At 38.8% G+C, this 18,487-nt stretch overlaps 1 protein-coding gene across 3 annotated transcripts in view; it reads left to right on the top strand.

The window, feature by feature from the left end:
- USP53 (ubiquitin specific peptidase 53) overlaps positions 1–11,976 on the top strand; it is a 41,239-nt gene extending 29,263 nt beyond the window's left edge. For all 3 annotated transcript variants that reach the window (XM_042796316.1, XM_042796315.1, XM_032997709.2), the window contains 2 exons: positions 5,537–5,636; positions 6,585–11,976. In XM_042796316.1, coding sequence (XP_042652250.1) covers positions 5,537–5,636; positions 6,585–7,569 — 1,085 coding nt within the window. In that variant the 3' untranslated portion in view covers positions 7,570–11,976. The remainder of the gene's footprint in view (positions 1–5,536; positions 5,637–6,584) is intronic.
- The last annotated feature ends 6,511 nt before the right edge of the window (positions 11,977–18,487 follow it).

The raw sequence follows: 18,487 nt of genomic DNA, 5'->3' as shown, positions 1-18,487 counted from the left end.
ATATTCGTGTTGCATGGAATGCAAAGGTCTGGTTTTGCATGACATTTTCTGCTTTAGTTCTGTACTGTACTATACTTATGATATAGTGTGGTATCATATATTTACCATATATAGTGGGGAAAGAAACCCAACACACTTGGATAGCAAAAAGGAAAAAAACACCAGTGAAAAATACATAAAAGACTCTGTCAGAATGAAAAATAGGTGGGTTCAAACAGTGTTTGAGCTTAGTAATGAGTATTGTCTGGAGAGGACCGTGTACTGTACTCAAGTATACTTAAAGCTTTCAACATACATTGTACATTTTCTTTAAAAAAGTGTAGTAATTCCAAGTGATCCTTGGACTTATCATGAAACGTTGATGATAAGATCCCATCTGTTCAGTTATTCTAATTCAGTAACTAACTTGTGAATAGCTTAATATCAAAAATGTATGTATGATAAATCAAATGTGAAGTTCTCTCGTGTGCATGTTTTGGAAAGTAACTTTTAGTGGAAGTGATTAACAGACTGAAAAGATAGCTGAAGAATTTGATCATTTCACATGTTTGTGCGGTTAAAGATTTATTTAGACTCAGTTTTGTTGTCTATAAAGTGTGTCAGGACACCTCTAGCAAGGACAATAGTAGTCATTTACAACTATCAGTTGTATTGCCTTATATTAATGTCTCTGAATATTATGAACAAGACATGAATCAGTAGGTAAATATAAAACAGACTCCCGGAAAATAGTACTTTAAGAAAAAAATGCCTAGTCCTTTTTGAGAGAGGAATGGAATGTAAGAAATCTTTGTTAGCCTTTCATGGCAACTTGAAAAAATATCTCAGGGTGGGGTTTTTGTGTGTAAAACTTCTTATGGAAATAACGTTGGACGTCTAGTTATGCCCACCATTTGTATATATGTGCTTTACAAGTTCCTCATTTTTAACTGGAGCTGAATAAGGCTGCTGTTCAGCAGTTGAGGAATTCTGTTCCTGACTTACAAAAATAAACTTATTGTTAGAGGATTATAAAGATAGTAACATTGGATCACGCAGTGGTTATGCAGATCAAATGGCTGCTGCTTTCACTGGTAGTAGGCAGTAGATAACTGTAATGTTGAAACAAATGTCTCGCAAGGCTAATCTTTAATCCGTGTGATCAAATTTTGGCATGAAAATATGAATGTTAAATAAGCAGCTGTAGTATTCTTAAATTATATTAAAGAGTTAGTGTTTATGAAGTTTGAACTTGATGAACTGCGGAGGTTCACTTTTTTGTTTGTTTATAAAGAACATGACATGAACAGTATGAGGGCAAAATTTCCAACCTCATGTTCTTCAAGTTGAAGAAAGATGACTGTAATTCTTGGAAGTTGGAAAGGGACATAGAATTTTTGTAATGAATTTTCAGAACAGTTTGTGTGCTAGCTACTTTTAAACATTTTCAGTCATAAGCGGGTTTTAGTGGCTTTCATGACAACCCTCTCTGATTCCTAAGGCACAGATGTCTTCATGAAATTGCTATTCCTGACAGTTTCAATAAAAGGCATTACTGGTGGGAGAGTTAAGGGGGGCGGGAAATGTAGAAGCCCTGTTTTCTAGATTCCTCCCCTTCTCCACTTCCCCCCACCCTAAAGGTCAGAGCACTTTGTTCTTGAAACTAAACTGTCAGTAGAATAAGCACTATGATTAAAATTGGCCAAGTGCTTGATGGCCTCCTGTTTAAGATGCAGTATTAAAAACTGCTTGTTCAGTGATGTCAAAAAAGGATGTACTGGAATCAATGCCCTAAATTAACAATTGCTTCCGTTTGTAAATAAATGCAAAGCAGTGTTTGTAATATTACCAATCCAGAGGTTTTCCCATTTAGTTTCCCGTTAATAATTATTCAATAGAATGAGACAACTCCCGCTGAAATCTAGAATCATTCTGGAGCTCTGGTGATTATGTAAAGAAGAATCCAAATTGCTTTTGTTTACGTGTCACTTCAGAAAACCCCACAAACCAACCTTAATTCTGAAAAAGAGAACTCATCTTCTTTAGGAAATCCATACATTGATAGTAATAATTTTAAAATATGCAACTATACCTAAGAAAATCCATTTGTTCTTATGGTGCAGTCAATATGTGACTGTCATATTTGAAGAAATGAGTAGTTAGTTAAAGCATGTAGCTATGTAATTTACTTAACACAAAAGAGAAACAAACACTTTTCTGGAGTGTCTTTAAATGACAGGTTAAGGATTTTGGTTTCAAAACAGAACAAACCCTAAACTTTCAAGATTTCCAAATGTAGTCAAGTAGCCCATGAAGATTGAAATGTAAAGCAGTCTCACATTTGTAATTAACTTTAATAATGTGAGAAGTTTGCAATTGAAAATAGATGATGCAGAGGTTCAGGATTGAATTTAAAACAAAGACCTGATAATCTTCTTGAGGTGGGCAGATGTGAATGAAGGGAAGGTAATAGCTAGTGTTTTGTCAACTTGCTCTCACACATATGCAAGTATGTACCACCCCCAAAAAAAAACAACAGTGGAACTGTATTTTTTCCAGGTGTTTAAAGCCATGGAAAAAAGTCCACTCATTAATATATAAGAAATGTTTTGCAACTGAATGTTCTTCCAAAAGGACAATTTCTTTAATACAAGAATTTTTTTTTTTCTGAAGATGGTCACTGTTTTTAAGAAATAATATTGTGTTGTGGACAAGTTATAACATATTTACCTTCTTGACTGGGACTGTGTTGTTGTTCCACATTTCCAAAGCTTCCAGTGAGTTCATCTGTCATTTTAGCTGAACGCAGAAAAATGTCTGGGTTCAGAGAGGAGAATTTGCCACAGTACTTGTTACAAAAAGTATTACACCTTGTTTTTTTATTGACAATTAAAAAAATAAAGATATAAAAAATCAGGTAATCAAAAGTACACAAACCATGAAGCTTAAACACATTATAAGGAAATTCAATTTAATGTGGCTCTTTTTGTTTGTTTTTTTTTTTTCTATTTTCTCTCTCTTCCCTGCCCCTCCCCCCCTCACAAATTGGGTTTTGCAGGCAATTCCAAATGGTCTTTATGTGTAAGTGGAGATTTTAGAGAATTTGTCTGTCATAGCTGTTGGCTACAGAATAAAATCAATCTTTTGAAAACCTAGATTAGATTGGCTATTCAGATGTGAAAATAGATGTTCATAAATATTAAAAGTAAACTGGTTTGAATGTCAGAAAATAGTTACATTTAATTTTTTGGTAAGCTTATTATGACCCATTGATAAGGATGTCAGTCTCCAGCTGAGCTCAGTGCTTACGCGTCCCATATTTAGGTTTATAAAGAACATAGAGCCAAAATTCCCAATCGAGTCAGTGTCTGGTTTTAACCATGCATGGGTATCCTGTCAGCAGAAGAGAAAATAACACATCTATTTTTAAGTTAGCTGGAATTCTGAAGGCACAAACCACCTGGTATCGCTGAGCAGTTTTGGCTGAACGAGTGCTGTGGTCATGCCAAGGTCACAGTTTATTAACTTTTGCTGCCGCCTCCTGACCGATTTGTGATACTGATGAATGTGCTAATTCCTTAGGAGTTTGGCTTGGAGTAAAAATTAAAAAATTAAAATCTGTAATTTTCACATCAGACAGTTTGGGGAATTAAAGAGGAGTTGTATGGGCGATTTATTTGCAATTTTTAAGCAAATGTGCTCTTGTATAAAAATTGATATATTCAAAGTCTGAAAGTTAAACGCTAACATCAGACACTGTTAATCTAGCAAATTATTTAACTGATTCATTCTTAGGACTGTATCCTGATGTTGGGACTGAGATTAAATACTGAAATGGAAATATTCACAGGAAATAATGTGTCAGAGCCCATGCTTTTTTTTTCTGTAAAGCAATTTACAGTTCATTAAAGTCTGTAGCAAAATTACATGTTTTCTGTTTTAAATATTACCCCAGTGTTAGTTAGCTCTGCTACCATGGCCCCCTAGAGCAGTTTTGAACTTTCAGGTTAATTACTTGTCCCTTGCCAGTGTCACACGAGCTCATTCGATAACTATGTTTGCCATAAGTATTCTTTCTAAGGTTGTGGCATTGTTTATCATGTTGGAATAGTAAGATTTTTTTTTTTTTTACTAATTTTTTTTTCATGTTGAGGCTCAAAGCAGAGCCATATGGGGGCTTTCTCTCCTGTAGAGGCTAAACAGCATACAGCACAACCTGTGTTTGCCAAAGATTTTGTCTCTTTAGTCTTTCATCAATTAAAGATAGAGCAGATATTGACCCTCAACATAAGTGTCACCCAACAGCATTACCCAGAGTTTTTAGTTCAGTTCTTTTCTGTTGGGTTTTTGACTCATATGTTCACAAGTCAAAAGGTCGAAGACTTATTTAAACCTGGGGAAATAACAAGTGAATTAAAAAATATTTTATCTTGGTAAGATTACAGAATTCCTGTAGCTTTTGTTGAAGGAAGTATGGGACAGCCTATGTTATCCCATTGGAAATTATCAATGTTTGATTATTATTATCATTATTATATTAATAATAATATAGTTGATTATTATCAAAGTTTGAGATTATTCTGCTAGAAATCAGGCAATGTATGATGCCTTCTTTGAATTTCATTCCTGTTTTTTTCTGAAATAGGTGTAGTAGTTATATGAATGTAGTCAGTACATCCACAAAATAAAACTTTCTTTGGCTTCAGAGCAGATGACTGATTATAATGTGCCAATTAGCACATTAGGAAGACTTTTTGAATCTATCTCTGAACAAATAGACTGTTGCTTGTCACTTTTCAAAAGCATGTTTTATTCTATGTGGTCTTGACATGGATACTTCACTGCTTCCTTTATTTACTGTTAGCTAAGAGCTGCATTGTTCAGAAATTGTGTATTTTTAAAGAATGATTCTTTGCCTTTGCATGTGAATAAAAGGAGCTCCTAGAGTGTGAGTGTAGTAATGCTAGCCCAGGGGTTCTTGAGTTATGTGGTTAGGGCACATGACTGAGAGTGCTCTGTCTGCTCAGCATCTCTATGAACTGTACAGTTTGCTCTAAGTTTTTAAATCTGTTTCCAAGAATGCATAATGCATTTCTCGAAGGAAAAAAAAAACAAAAACAAAACAAAAAACAAACACCACACCAAACCACCCACAAACAAACAAAAACCCAAACCAAAACAAACAAAAAACAAACAAACAAAAAAACCCCAAACATAAAACACCCACCAGTCCCTACAGTATTAATTCCATTTAATTATTATTACATGATGTGAAATTTCATAAATCACAAATAGTTTTTATTTTGTAATTTAAATTACTTGGGATGTTTGAATAAACATGCTTTTATAAAAAGCTGCTTTTGAAAATGTGCTTTTAATTAGATGAAATGTTAAGATGATCTTGAAAACATGTCTATAGGACTTCAAAATTGTGGTAATCACCTATTTTCTGGTAACCTTACAAAAAAAACCCCAAACAATCCAAAACCACCAAACAAACAAAAAGCAAAGAAACAAACTTCTGCTTATTTTGAAATAATTTTTTTTCTACCCCCAGAATTCAAGAAAGACCAGAACAATTCAGACATTAACTACAGACCTCACGTTTATTTCCCAACAGAATTACATTTGCAGGTGCCCAGTCCTCCAGTAAAGAGGTAACTAATACTGGCATTAATTTACTATGTAATCATTTAAGAAATACTGAGTTCTGTTATGTGATAGTAATCAATATTAAGCATGTAAAAGTTAAGGTATTGAATATTTTTGATACACAATACCTTTTGTATTTTACATAACTGATATGGCTAAATGCTCTCTGTCTTTATTTTAATGTTGATGCTGTCAGTGGACTCAAATAGCTGCTTAATTGTTTTGAACCAGCTTGCCAGAGCAAAGGGGTTTAATGTTTTTCTCTTCTGAATTTGTATACTACAGCAGGCAGTGATTTTAATTTTGATGCTGTCAGTGGAACCAAATAGCTTACATTGGTCTGGTAAGATGATTTAAAACAAATGTTTTTAATAGTTTTCTGTTTTGAATTCGTATACTACAACAGGCAGTTGTTAACCAATTCATGGTTAGTGCAATAAACCCATAAAGTTTTGAAAAGTTTGGCTGGAAGGGGAGAAAGAGGTAACTTCTGCTTGGAAGGTGCTGCTATATATCTGTTGTTTCTAATTTGAAGTGCTCAATACCTCCTGAAAATCAAGAATCCAAATACAAATTTAGCACCCAAAATTAACATCTAGTATTTGAGAAGTGGATGTATCAGACTGAGTGTCACAGGGATGCTTAGAAGAGAGCAGAGGTCATGTTTGACATAATCCTGAATGTTGAAGGAATTTATCTTACCTTACAGATACTCAATCTCTTGCAGAGATTTTTTTTTTGGGTCACTTTACATTTCAAACGAAAGAAACCTTGGAGTGAGTTAATACAACTTTTAATCAAATGGTTGTATGTGAAGGAGACCCAAATTCTCTAGTCAGTTTGAATATTTAAGCAGTGTTACCAAGGCTGTCTTTGAAAAAAATCCTTGGGTTATATGAGCTTTTCCTTATGTTTTTATGGATACTTACATTCTGTGTGTTTTTGTATTTCAGAGCTGAAATGACCGAGACCAATAGGAAACTTTTCCCATCATCAGCTCTACAGCCAGTTCTTAAAGACATTGTTAAGTCAGAAAGTAGGAACAAGGCAAACGAACAGAATTCTTCAGAGTGGCTTAATCCAGACAAGTTTGAGAAGCTGAATGTGTCCGTATATTGTGCTGATGGTGTATCCCACTCCTATACAGAAAATGTCTGTGTAAGGAAACCAATTAACAATGACTTTCACTCCTTTGCCCAGCCGCAGTCTCATCACGCAAGAACATTTGGTCCCAAGGTGGGGTTGTCACCCTGTGTGCCACAGAACCTGGCGGAAAGGCCCATGGTGCTTCCCCCTCCCAGTGAGCATGCTGGGCACCCACTCCGGAGGGTGGATGCTCTTTGGGTTCCCGAAGCAGTGTACCAGAATCTTCCTCCCCCTTTACCCCCAAAGAAGTATGTTCTGAATACTTTGCCAGGATCAGAAAGTAACTCAGCAGCTGATGTAAAATCAACAGAAGTGTTGCAAAATAATCCATTAAGGCAGACAGGTACACCCATAAAACCGGCTTCTGAAGGGAGCATATTTACAAACGAACAAAGGCTTAAAGAGCCGTTTCAAGGGAATGAACTGTTTGTTCATAAACCGGATTCTCCACCTTGTTTATCAGTTAATGACTTTTGGACTGTGTCTGAAAACTTTTTAAAAAAAGGATCTCGTCATACGGGACCAAGTGCTGGCTATGTGGATGGAAATGATAGTGTATCCTTAACGACTTATTTTTCAGTAGATAGTTGTATGACTGACACATACAGGATGAAATATCATCAGAGACCCAAGCTGTATTTTACAGACAGTGGAAGCTTTCACAGAGAAAAGCATCCTCCGTCAGCTGGAGTAGAGCTGAATGCTACATACCATACTGCTCTTGAGCCCAGGCATCCCACGCCTGAGCAAAGGTACAAGGCAAATGTAGAAGGCATACACTGCAGTAGATAGATTCTTAAAAGAAATAATAAAATTAACCTGGATCTGACTTCTGCATTTCATGGGCACAAGCCTTGAATCTGTGTGTGTGTGTGATAACTAGGTACCCAGGTGACTGTACTTTGCTTAGGAGATACGACTGTTTAAATGAATATGCAAATAGAGGGGAACAGAGGAGAAGAGGTGCTAAACTTAAGGTTCTTTGATTTGTTACTCTAGTTGCCTTAATGCTTACCTCTGTTACTCGTCTTCTACAGTTTATTTTAAAAATGGTCCCTTTGGGTGTATGCATCTTACAGCAGTGGGATCAACCAGATGTTACTCATTTTGTAAGAAGATTTAATTAGTTGCTGTTCAAGTGTTCCTTCAGACTGGTCACTACATAGTTAGACTAACAAAAGGAATAAACATATTATCATATATAATGCAGTAAATGTAGTTATAATAGAGCAGTATTTGTCCTGATAAATAGAAGGAGGTGACATGGGTTTTTTCAACTGACTTCTCTGAGAGTCTGTGCTTTCACAAACCTTCAAGTGTCTTTAACGCAAGTTTACCCAGAGAATTTCTAACCTTTTATTTGAAAAGCCTTAATAATAACAATTCTTGAAAACCAGTTCTGGTTTGCAAGTGGTAAATAAGACTTTCAAAGGGAATTCAAGTAAACTGCAGTAATAGACTGTCTTATTAATATATCTGCTCTATGTTAGTATACGTTTTAAAAGACATTTATCAGATTTGCTCACCCTATAAGCTATATACTTTAACTTATTAAAATTCAATTTAACCACATAAGCTATAAACTGTTATAGCAGAATAGGATGCTAATTTTAAAATAGAGTGTTATCATGCAACTATGAAAGATTAATTTTTTAAGGTTTTAGATATCTTTGCTACTTATGGTCAGTTCTGATGTATTCTGCAATTGCATGCAAAGCCAATGCTGCTATTTATTGAATTTTGTTTCTTTTTTCAGCTTGACATTTTGAGCAATGTTTCATGGGGATCAGACATTTGATTTTACTGACAACGTTTTTTCCTATTTGGAGCAGTCCTACACATGGACACGTTCCGTATTAGCAGATCAGGCTGACTGAACCTGCAGCCATTTGGGCTGCGGTGGCTAAGGGGGGGCATGAGAAGTGGTTCCTCTCTTTCTCTGCTCTAGCAGTCTGCCCTGCATTTCGGCAGCTCTGGCATTTACCGCATCTTTTGTTAACCTGATTTATTTCAGTAACAAAGAGGAGGATTTATTTGGCTTTTATTTGGTTAGTTAAATCAGTGCACAGAACTATCTAGCGAGTGCTGAGGCCCTGCACGCAGTCCAGTGAGGCCTGGAGAAAAAAAGGCAAACAGGATTTCACCTTCATGGCAGCCCTGAGTGTTTCAAATGACCCACACTGTCTTGTGATGTCAGAGGCAGGGGCTTAGAGTTCTGTTTCACTCTTATCGTAACACTGAACAATGTGTAATTTAAAATTAATGTCAGCAAAGCCTGACACAATCCAAAAAGGCTAAACTTTGTCATTATTCATATGAGAGTGTTAACTTGGGGTGCTGCTGATTACTGCTAAACATCAATGCCTTTTAGTTATGAAAATAATGCAAGAAGTTTAAATACGCATAACAAACACTTTTGGTTATACATGCAGTGGTAGTCAAAAAGGCTTTTTTTATATTTATAAACCTTATGTGAGTTTTAGTGCTTCAAACAAATGTTGGCAATTGTTTAGCACTATTATACAAGGTATACATTTAAACAATAGTTTTGGTTATCTGTGTCCAGGTCAGCTTGTTTTTTGTTTCTTTTTGTTTTGTTTTTTTTTTTCAACTACACGTAGTTTACAGTAGAACTGGAACATATATGCAACAAACCAGGTATCTCAGATTAATCTTATTTCTACCTTCGTGATCAAAATTTGTTGTAGCACTTGGGAAAAAAATTCTAGAATTTGTAGTGCAAATAATTATGCATGTTTAGGTATGGCTTCTGGTAAACAACAACTCAAAAATTATCCTTTTGTAAGAAAATCAGTTGAATACAGAAGAACAACCCTGAAAACATAGGAACTTGGAAGATTCCTAATAGTAAGATTTTTGAGATTTCAGAGCCTGTAAATTAAACTTTTCTAGTTCATCTAGCAATGTTACATAATATACATACTCAGTTAAGTAAAACTGTCTTCTAATACTTGTGTAAAACAAAGATTATTGGAATTTGTAAATAATGTATAATTTGTAAAATGTTTTGCAAAAATCTTGTATTTGAAATGACAGTATTTTTATGTATTAATAGCACAGCAACAACTGTGAATGATGTTAAAACACTTATTTTTAAACATGCATAGCAATGTTCATACTTCTGTACAGTGAGCAATATGAATGCCTATTACTGATACCAATGAATTTGGCTTCCAATAAGCACAACTGGTAAACTTAATTTTAAAGCAGCTGCAGTAATCTAGGTGTACTTCAGTCTCCTTACTTTGCTTGAAACAATCTTATCAGACAAATTTCTATGTGACCCATGTTTACCAGGTATTTAATTATAGTAAATAGACAGCTAATCAAGGCACCTTTGTTTTTATATTTGACTCTGCACTCTCTATATGTATGTATGTAATATTTGCTAATATGTGATAACTTGTTTTAACTTACCTAGGGTGCCTATTTATTTTTTTATACATGTTCCTTCTGACTATAGATTTGTATAAGAGCCTAGACAATTTTTGTAACAGTTAAAGACAATAACAAGTATTGTAATTAATATATTTTTCAGTCTTTAGAATTATTTTCTTGCAAAGTTCTGCTTGTTCAAACTACCAGATAAAAATTTAAAGTATCTTTGTCTTCTGTTCTTTTTGTACTCCACATTTAAAAAAAAAAAAAAAGTTGGCTTTCCAGAACTACATTTTTAAACAGTGACAGATAATACTGCTATTCGTGGTTGAAAGTTTTGCAGAAATGGTGGTTCAGTTACCTTTTCTGAATAGCAAAATTAATCTTCTAAATTATTTTATAAAGCTGTTTAGCTTTTTTTTTAGCTTTTAAATCTATTTAGCTTTCTAAATACCCATGAAATGCATAAAGCAATTCTAATACCATAATCCCACAGACTTAAGTCATGATTGGTTACATGAGCTGTCTTTCTTACTATCTTTGCGTTGTAAGGGGTAAGTAAAATTTGCCTTGATGGATGTATTCATGTGCTCCAGAAGCATATGAAATAACTTGAGCCCAATGTATCACAAGCCAGCATTTTGTTGGCTTTAAGTTTTCTGAGGTAAGTAAAACCTTGTATGTCACATTTGGCTAAAGGAGAACACTAAATTACTAGAAGATACCTTGACATTTCTTTTAACATGCTGAAGGCTATTAAGGCTGAGTCTTACTTGTTTTTCTTACCAGAAGAGAAATGGAGCAACATTACAGTGCTTCCCCAAGAGGTTGTTCGCTTGAGATTTCCCTGGTGAAATCATGTTAGAGGAGGAAAAATCCAACAAGCTAATTTTGAACTTGCCTCTATAATAGCTTCATTTGAAAAACTGGAAACCCCATCTTTCTATTTGTGAGAATGCAATCACAGTTCAGTGCTCCTCTGCCCAGTGAGTCAAGAACTCTGAAACCACTGACCAATTTTGTAGGTGCCAGCAGCCAAGATCATAAATGCTAGCAGCTAAAGGCATCTCAGTTCTTAAAGCATAGGTCTGACATATAAAGAAAGCCACTGTCAATGGAAGAATTGTCTTTAGCAATGAAAAAAAAAGTGAGAAAGATAGCATATGCCCACTTTTCCATCCCAAATACTATTTATCCTAATAAGCTGTTTTTATTTACTGTTAGAAGACACTGAAACACTCTACACTTCAAAGTCTCTGAAATGTAGTTATTTCATTATACTTAATCCTGAAATAAAATCAACAACCATGAATTGTACTTCTCAGAATTAGAAACTAATATTCACAAGGGGAAAATATTCAAGACTAAACCCCCTACAGCAGTAGTTGCAGATTGTCTTCCTGGAAACCTCATCAGGTGAAAAACCTACTCCCCGTACTTCATTTTCTTTCTCCTGAGAATGCAAGAGACTCCTTGATTTAACAGTTTGTAAAGTCTCACTGTAGTGAGATAAGAGAAAACTTTGACGGAGCACAGGGAAGCTGAAACCATTACTTAGCTATTACTGTCTATTTCCAGTCACTATGGGAGAGGGTTCCATACACGTAACCTGCTGGCTATTCAAGAAGGCTGGTTTTGCAAGCTCGCTTCTTCACTGTTTAGAGCAATGAAATCACAACTGGTTTTATCCAAATTAGTACGTGAGGCCAAGAGGCTGCTACTGCTGTCAAACATGGGCATGTTTCAGAAGGCAGAGTAACTGCTGACGTGAGAATTGCATACATGCTGTGGTATAACGAGACAACGGTATAATAGAAAAACACAGCATTAAACCCTCATGATAAAGTTTTTGAAAGCAGAACAGCAGAGTAAGCTTCATCTATTGAGGGAAAGAGATCCAACTTCAGACTATGTAAGAGCTACAATTTATTCTCAGCCATTCTACACTGTCCTTTCAGTCGATTTTATTCAAATGGTGCATATTTTCATTTCTGCTTAACAAACCTTTAGGCACTAATTACAAAAGCACAGTCAAGCTGTCTTACATGACCTTTTAGGCACAGTTTACAACACAGAAACAGGACACGGGTAAAAACCTGCAATATTTGTGATACAGCCAGAAATACATTATGATACAGTGCATGTGTATATATCTATCTATATATTTCTTGCACTGATGCAAGTGGAGTCGCGTTCCCAGTTGTTTATACTGCACAAATGGTCCTTCTCTTCCACTGCTTGTTTCCATAAGGTGCATCCTGTGATCAGAGTGGCTCTACAGAGAAAATAAAAAGTCTGGTTACTTTTGTGGTGCTATACAGTCTTTTGGAAGATACAGCAATCATGAAAGCATTAGGCGTGCTTTCTGACCCAAGGACTGACACTAGAGTTTTTTGTAAAAAAAAAAAAAAAAAAAAAAATTAAAAATCATGCTCCTAGTTGTTTGGAATGAGCTTTATGTTTCTTCGGAGGCATCTATGCTTTCCGGGCCTGCTGAAGCTCGGCTGCCAGGGCCCTCCAGGCTCGGAAAGCCAAAGCTGCTGTCAGGAGCTCCAGCACCTCTCTCCACCCCTGGCAGCGGGTCACCCGTGGGCGCCCCGGCGCGGGGGCAAGGGCTCCTCCCTCCCTCCCTCCGCCCGCCCCGGGCCCGGCGGTGCCCCGGCGCGGCGCCCCCTCGCTACCGCTCGCCCAACGGGCGGGTGGGAGCCCAGGGCCGCCCCGCCCCGCCCCGCCGAGAGCCGGCCCGAACGCACCCGCTCCCCGGCGGCGGCTGACCTGGGCCCGGCGCCCTCAGGGCAGCAGGTAGATGACCACGAAGAGCGCCAGATCGAAGAGGACGAAGAGCCAGAGGTCCAGCCAGTAGGACTGTCCCGACAGCGCCCGGCCGCCATCCGCCTCCGCCTCCGCCTCCCGCAGCTGCTGCTGCTGCTGCTGCTGCTGCTGCTGCTGCTGCTGCTGCTGCTGCGGCCGCCGCCACCGGGCCGCCGCCTCCATCGCCCCGCGCCGCGCAGGCGCCAGCTGCTCTTCCGCGCGGGGAGCCAATGAGAGCGCAGCGCACGTGCCGCCCGCCCCACGGGAGGCGGCCGTTGGTGGCGGCCGTTGGGGCGCGGCCGCCGTTCGCCACCAGGTGTTGGCGCTGCCGGTTGGTCGCCCGCTTCCAGCGCGGCTGCGCCCCTTCATCGCTTCCCTTGCCCAGCTGCTGCCGCGGCCTCCTTCCGCGCTCACTGCTGAGGGGGCTAACAGTGATGCCAGGCGGGGCTCGTGTGGTAAAAATATTGGGAGCGGGGGGGAGCTCCTGCTTTTCCTGGTGGTGTTCGGAGAAGTGATGCTTGTGGGAGCTCTCTCCGAGCTGGTGACTGACATTTCCGCGGTAGTTCCTGGGCACTGCTGGTTGCTGCTCCCTGCCAGTTCTCAGGGCGCTTGGCCAGGTGAGACATGGGTGTGGGGAAAATCAGGTGGTCAGTCCTGTCAAATTGTCTTGGCCTTGTTCTCTTAAAATGTATTGGGTCTTGTGTGGAAATAAACATTCCCAAGTTTTTAATGATAGAGTTTCTTGGAGAACAGATGGTGCCCTGGAAGAAACTAAAAGACCTTTTAGGAAATCCTGTTGTGAAAAATTTTAGGAAAACTGAAGTTGATTTAAGATACGCTCCAATCCTTGAAGGTTAGTTGGAGCTTGTACACCCTAAAAAAATTCACAGAAAAGTTCACATAGTGTATACTGTGTGATTTATTTACACAACACAGCTGTGTAAGAAACAATTAAGCTGCACGGCCTGATGCTATGCTCATATCTGGGATATGCTGCCCTCAGTGTAGTCAGTTCACTCAGTATTGCAAGGAATGTATTATTTTCACTGTGCCTAGAAAAGTGACCAGAAACTTAAGAGTATACTAAACAAAAGTTTCCTCACTGTAGCTGTTAACCATTTTTAGCCTCCCATGAAGAGAAAAGGCAATACCTGCTGCAGAATGTAGAGCAGGTGTATCTGATCAGAGTTTAACTTCCTGTAAGCATGCACTTAGGGGAAGCTATTTTCTTTAATAAATTCTATCGTTAGGAATAAGGATGAACTTGAATTACTCTTTATATAGCAAGTATTGCTTAAGCATATGTATGTTAGGTGAAGCATGTTAGAGATTTGGGAGAGAAACAATGACAATACTTCCCTTTAAGTCTTGTTCCCATCTATATTACCTCATTTGAGCAAAAGGAACTAGATTGTAGGTTTCCCAAGAGCAGTTAATTTCCCATTAGGGTGCAAAATAATGTAATTTTGAAATTCCTGCCTAGGAAACAGAAATCTCTAGTCAAATACACTAGGCTATCTCATTCACATTTTAATATAATGATCTTATTTGTTAGTTTACGAAAGCTGTACCACTCTCCTCCATCCCTTTAATTGATCTTATCTCAAGTATTTGAGACTGAGTCTTTAAAGATTTTTACTTATTGTTTAAGTACAGCTGCTGACCACATCTGTCTGGAGTATCTGGAGTTGTTAAATACTTCTGAGCTCTCTCTTTTTTTTTTTTTTTAATATATATAAAAATAAATAATTATCAGATTACTTTTCAGTCTGTGGCTACTTATTATTTTAGCCAATCAATCAAACAAATCTGGTAGCCTAGATCAAAATAACCATGAATCGCAGTATTACTGGGCTGGGTGTGGCAGAGGTAAGTGCATTGATATGAGGTGTGAGCTAGAGATCAGCTTTCTGAACCAGAAGGTTGCAAGACTTAAAGGAAAAAAGAAAGAACACATTCAGCAACTTAATACAGCTTCCATTCCAGCCAGTAAAGTCTCTAAAAGAGTTAAAATGGCATTCTCCAGTTTCCTGAAACCTTTGACATGTTATTGTTAATTGCTTCTAAACTGCATAGAAGTATATAATGACATGCAGCTGATAACGGTCAAACTCTGTAACAGCACTTTGACAGTTGGAGCTTCTGTCTTACAATTTATTCTATTTTATTCAGTATGCGTAGCTTAACTGAAAGAATCTGTCACATACCGTATTGCAAGCCATTATTCTCTATCCCTCTCTCTTTTAAAGGCTTAAGTATCTAAACAAAATGGCCTAGAGATAGATAAAATTTTGTAATAGTGTTGTTTATGGGTTCTAGGGTGTTGTTTGTGTTTGTTTTTTTTTTTTTTTTTTTTTTTAGTTTTACATACTTTTGCTTTTCAGTTTTACATCTCTGTATTTGAAACTTGAATGACTGTTTAAAATAGTATTCTTTTCATTGTGATGTATGTGGTATATCTATCCACTAAAAGATGATTATGTAAAAAACATCTACACTGGAAATTGCATACAATCCGTATCTGGGGAAGGAAATCCAAATTCATAAAGAAAGGTCATCTGTCCTACTCCTACCTCGAATACTGTTTGCATCATGAGATCATGTTGGCAGTAGAGGGAGCTATGAGACGCTGAAGACCACAAAAATACAGGCTGAGAGAATTCAGTTATAAAAATAACTGAAGGAAAAAATGTTTTTATTCGTTTATGGCCAGCAAAAAGACAGTCAAGGAGCTTCAAGAAAAGAGGGCAATAAATTTTGTGAGGTATTTTAAGAACCCATTTAAATCATAATGTAAATGTACCCTATCAGAAATGATATTTCAAATTGGACTGGTAACAGCATGGCAGTAAGCACATGGCAGAAGATTACCTAGCTGTTTACCATCATCAGGGAATTCTGTGATGAAGTGCTGTGAGACTTTAAAGATGTGGCTGCATTCATATCTTGGATTAGACCTCAGGCCCACGTGGTATTGTTACCTTGTAATGAAGCCTTACATGAATCCGTCTTTTTCTAACTACAGCAGTAGAAGCATGAGTGCAAAAATCTCAGAAGCTAAAAAAAGAGCGCGGGGAATATTTGCTGAGGGGACAAGTCTGCCAGCAGCACACAGGTTTGTTCTGCTGATGTGTCAGAAGGGGCCCAAGGCTGGGAAGCAGGCTGCCCTGTAAACACAGCAACGGGACTAGATGATCCACAAAATGCATAGTTAAAGGGACACAGCAGATCTTATCTAGTGCTGACCCTCAAGAGGCAGTTTTACGGCAGCCCTTAGGAAATAGCACAATTCAAGGAAGGTGAGGCTGTGTTGAAAATAGCACTTACAGACTGGACAACATGAGCAGAACATGTTGCATATTTGTCACCCATCAGAAACACCAGTGTTTGAAGTCAATATAGTCTAAAATAATTCTTTATCTTGTTAAGATACCTTCAATTTTTATTAATATCCTGAAAGAAACTTACTCAGAGCCTGATAATACTCTTCCTGACGCAGAATGATTTGAACCCCTAATAATATGGATAATATTGGATACAGAGAAGGCTGAGGTATTCAATGACTTTCTTGCCTCAGTCATCACTGGCAAGGGCTTCAGCCACATTGCCCAAGTTTCAGAAGGCAAAGGTGGGAACTGGAAGAATGAAGAACCACCCACTTTAGGAGAAGGTCAGGTTCAAGATCATGTAACTAACCTGAAGGTGGCCAAGTCCAATGGACCTTATGAGGTACATCCAACAGTACTGATGGAACTGGTGGATGAAGTGGCAAAGCTGCTACCTATCATATTTGAGGAGTTGTGGCAGTACAGTGAAGTTCCCACTGACTGAAACCCTCATTTTAAAAAATGAAAAAAAAGAAGACCCGGGGGACTACAGGCCAGTCAGTCTCATCTCTGTGCCCAGCAAGATCATGGAGCAGATCCTCCTGGAAACTCTGCTAGGGCACATGGAAACTGAGGAGGTGATTAGTGACAGCTAGCATAGCTTCACTAAGGGCAAATTGTGCCTGACAAATTTGGTGGTCTGCTACAATGGGGTTACAGCATTGGTAGATAAGGGAAGAGCAAATGACATCATCTAGCTGGACTTGTGCAAAGCTTTTGAACTGTCCCGCATGACATCCTTATCTCTAAATTGGAGAGACCTGGATTTGATGGTTGGACCACTCAGTGGATGAGGAATTGGCTGGATGGCGGCACTCAAAAAGTTGTGGTCAACGGCTCGATGTCCAAGTGGAGAGCAGGGACGAGTGGCGTTCCTCAGGGGTCAGTGTTGGGACCGGCGCTGTTTCACATCTTTGTTGGAGACTTGGTCAGTGGGACTGAGCGCACCCTCAGCAAGTTCACCGATGACACCAAGCTGTGTGGTGCAGTTGACACGCTGGAGGGCAGGGATGCCATCCAGAGGGACCTGGACAGGCTGGAGAGGTGGGTCCACGCAAACCTCACGAAGTTCAACAAGGCCCATTGCAAGGTCTTGCCCATGGGTCAGGGCAATCCCAATCACATATACAGGCTGGGAAAGGAGTGGATTGAGAGCAGCCCTGCGGAGAAGGACTTGTGGGTGTCAGTGCATGGAGAACTGACTATGAGCCAGCGATGTGCGCTCACAGCCCAGAGAGCAAACCAAGTCCTGGGCTACATCAGAAGTGTGGCCAGCAGGTCGAAGTGAGTCTCTCCCTTTATTCCATTCTTGTGAGACCTCACCTGCAGTGCTGTGTCCAGCTCTGGGGCCTCCAGCATAAGAAAGACATGGACCTGCTGGAGCACCTCCCCTGTGAGGACAGGCTGAGAGAGTTGGGGTTGTTCAGGCTGGAGAAGAGAAGGCTCCAGGGAGACCTTATAGCGGCTTTCCAGTACTTAAAGGGGGCTATAGGAAAGCTGAGGAGGGACTCTTTATCAGGCGGTAGAGGGATAGGATGAGGGGTAATGGTTTTAAACTGAAAGAGGGCAGATTTAGATTAGATCTAAGGAAGAAATTGTCCCCTGTGAGGGTGGTGAGGCACTGGCACAGGGTGCCCAGAGCAGCTGTGGCTGCCCCCTCCCTGGAAGGGTTCAAGGCCAGGTTGGACGGGGCTCTGAGCAACCTGGGATGGGGGAAGGTGTCCCTGCCCATGGCAGGGGGGTTGGGACTAGGTGATCTTCAATGTCTCTTCCAACCAAACCATTCTAGGATTCTATGATTAATAAATTGGAGCAACTAAAAATCTGCACGTTTAAAAGCATGGGCATACTTCTAGAAACAAATACAACTAAATTACCTTGTGTGAGATATCTGTATATCATAAGCATGTACTTTATATTATTGATATGAGCAAGGTATCAATAGAATATCATTTAGGTCCTCCAAGTGAGCTGTATTATTGTATCATAGTTTATGTTTATTCCATATTTATATTTACATAGAATAGTCTTTGAGACTTTGGTGTTGTCAAGTTTCATTTAGGTTTTGCCATCCTTACACACAATATTCAGTACACAGAGAAACTGTTTATCAA

Source organism: Tyto alba, unplaced genomic scaffold (genome assembly GCF_018691265.1).
Source record: "Tyto alba isolate M040663 unplaced genomic scaffold, T.alba_DEE_v4.0 Super-Scaffold_23, whole genome shotgun sequence".
Taxonomy (NCBI): Eukaryota; Metazoa; Chordata; class Aves; order Strigiformes; family Tytonidae; genus Tyto; species Tyto alba.
This window is presented reverse-complemented; position numbering and strand designations above follow the sequence as displayed.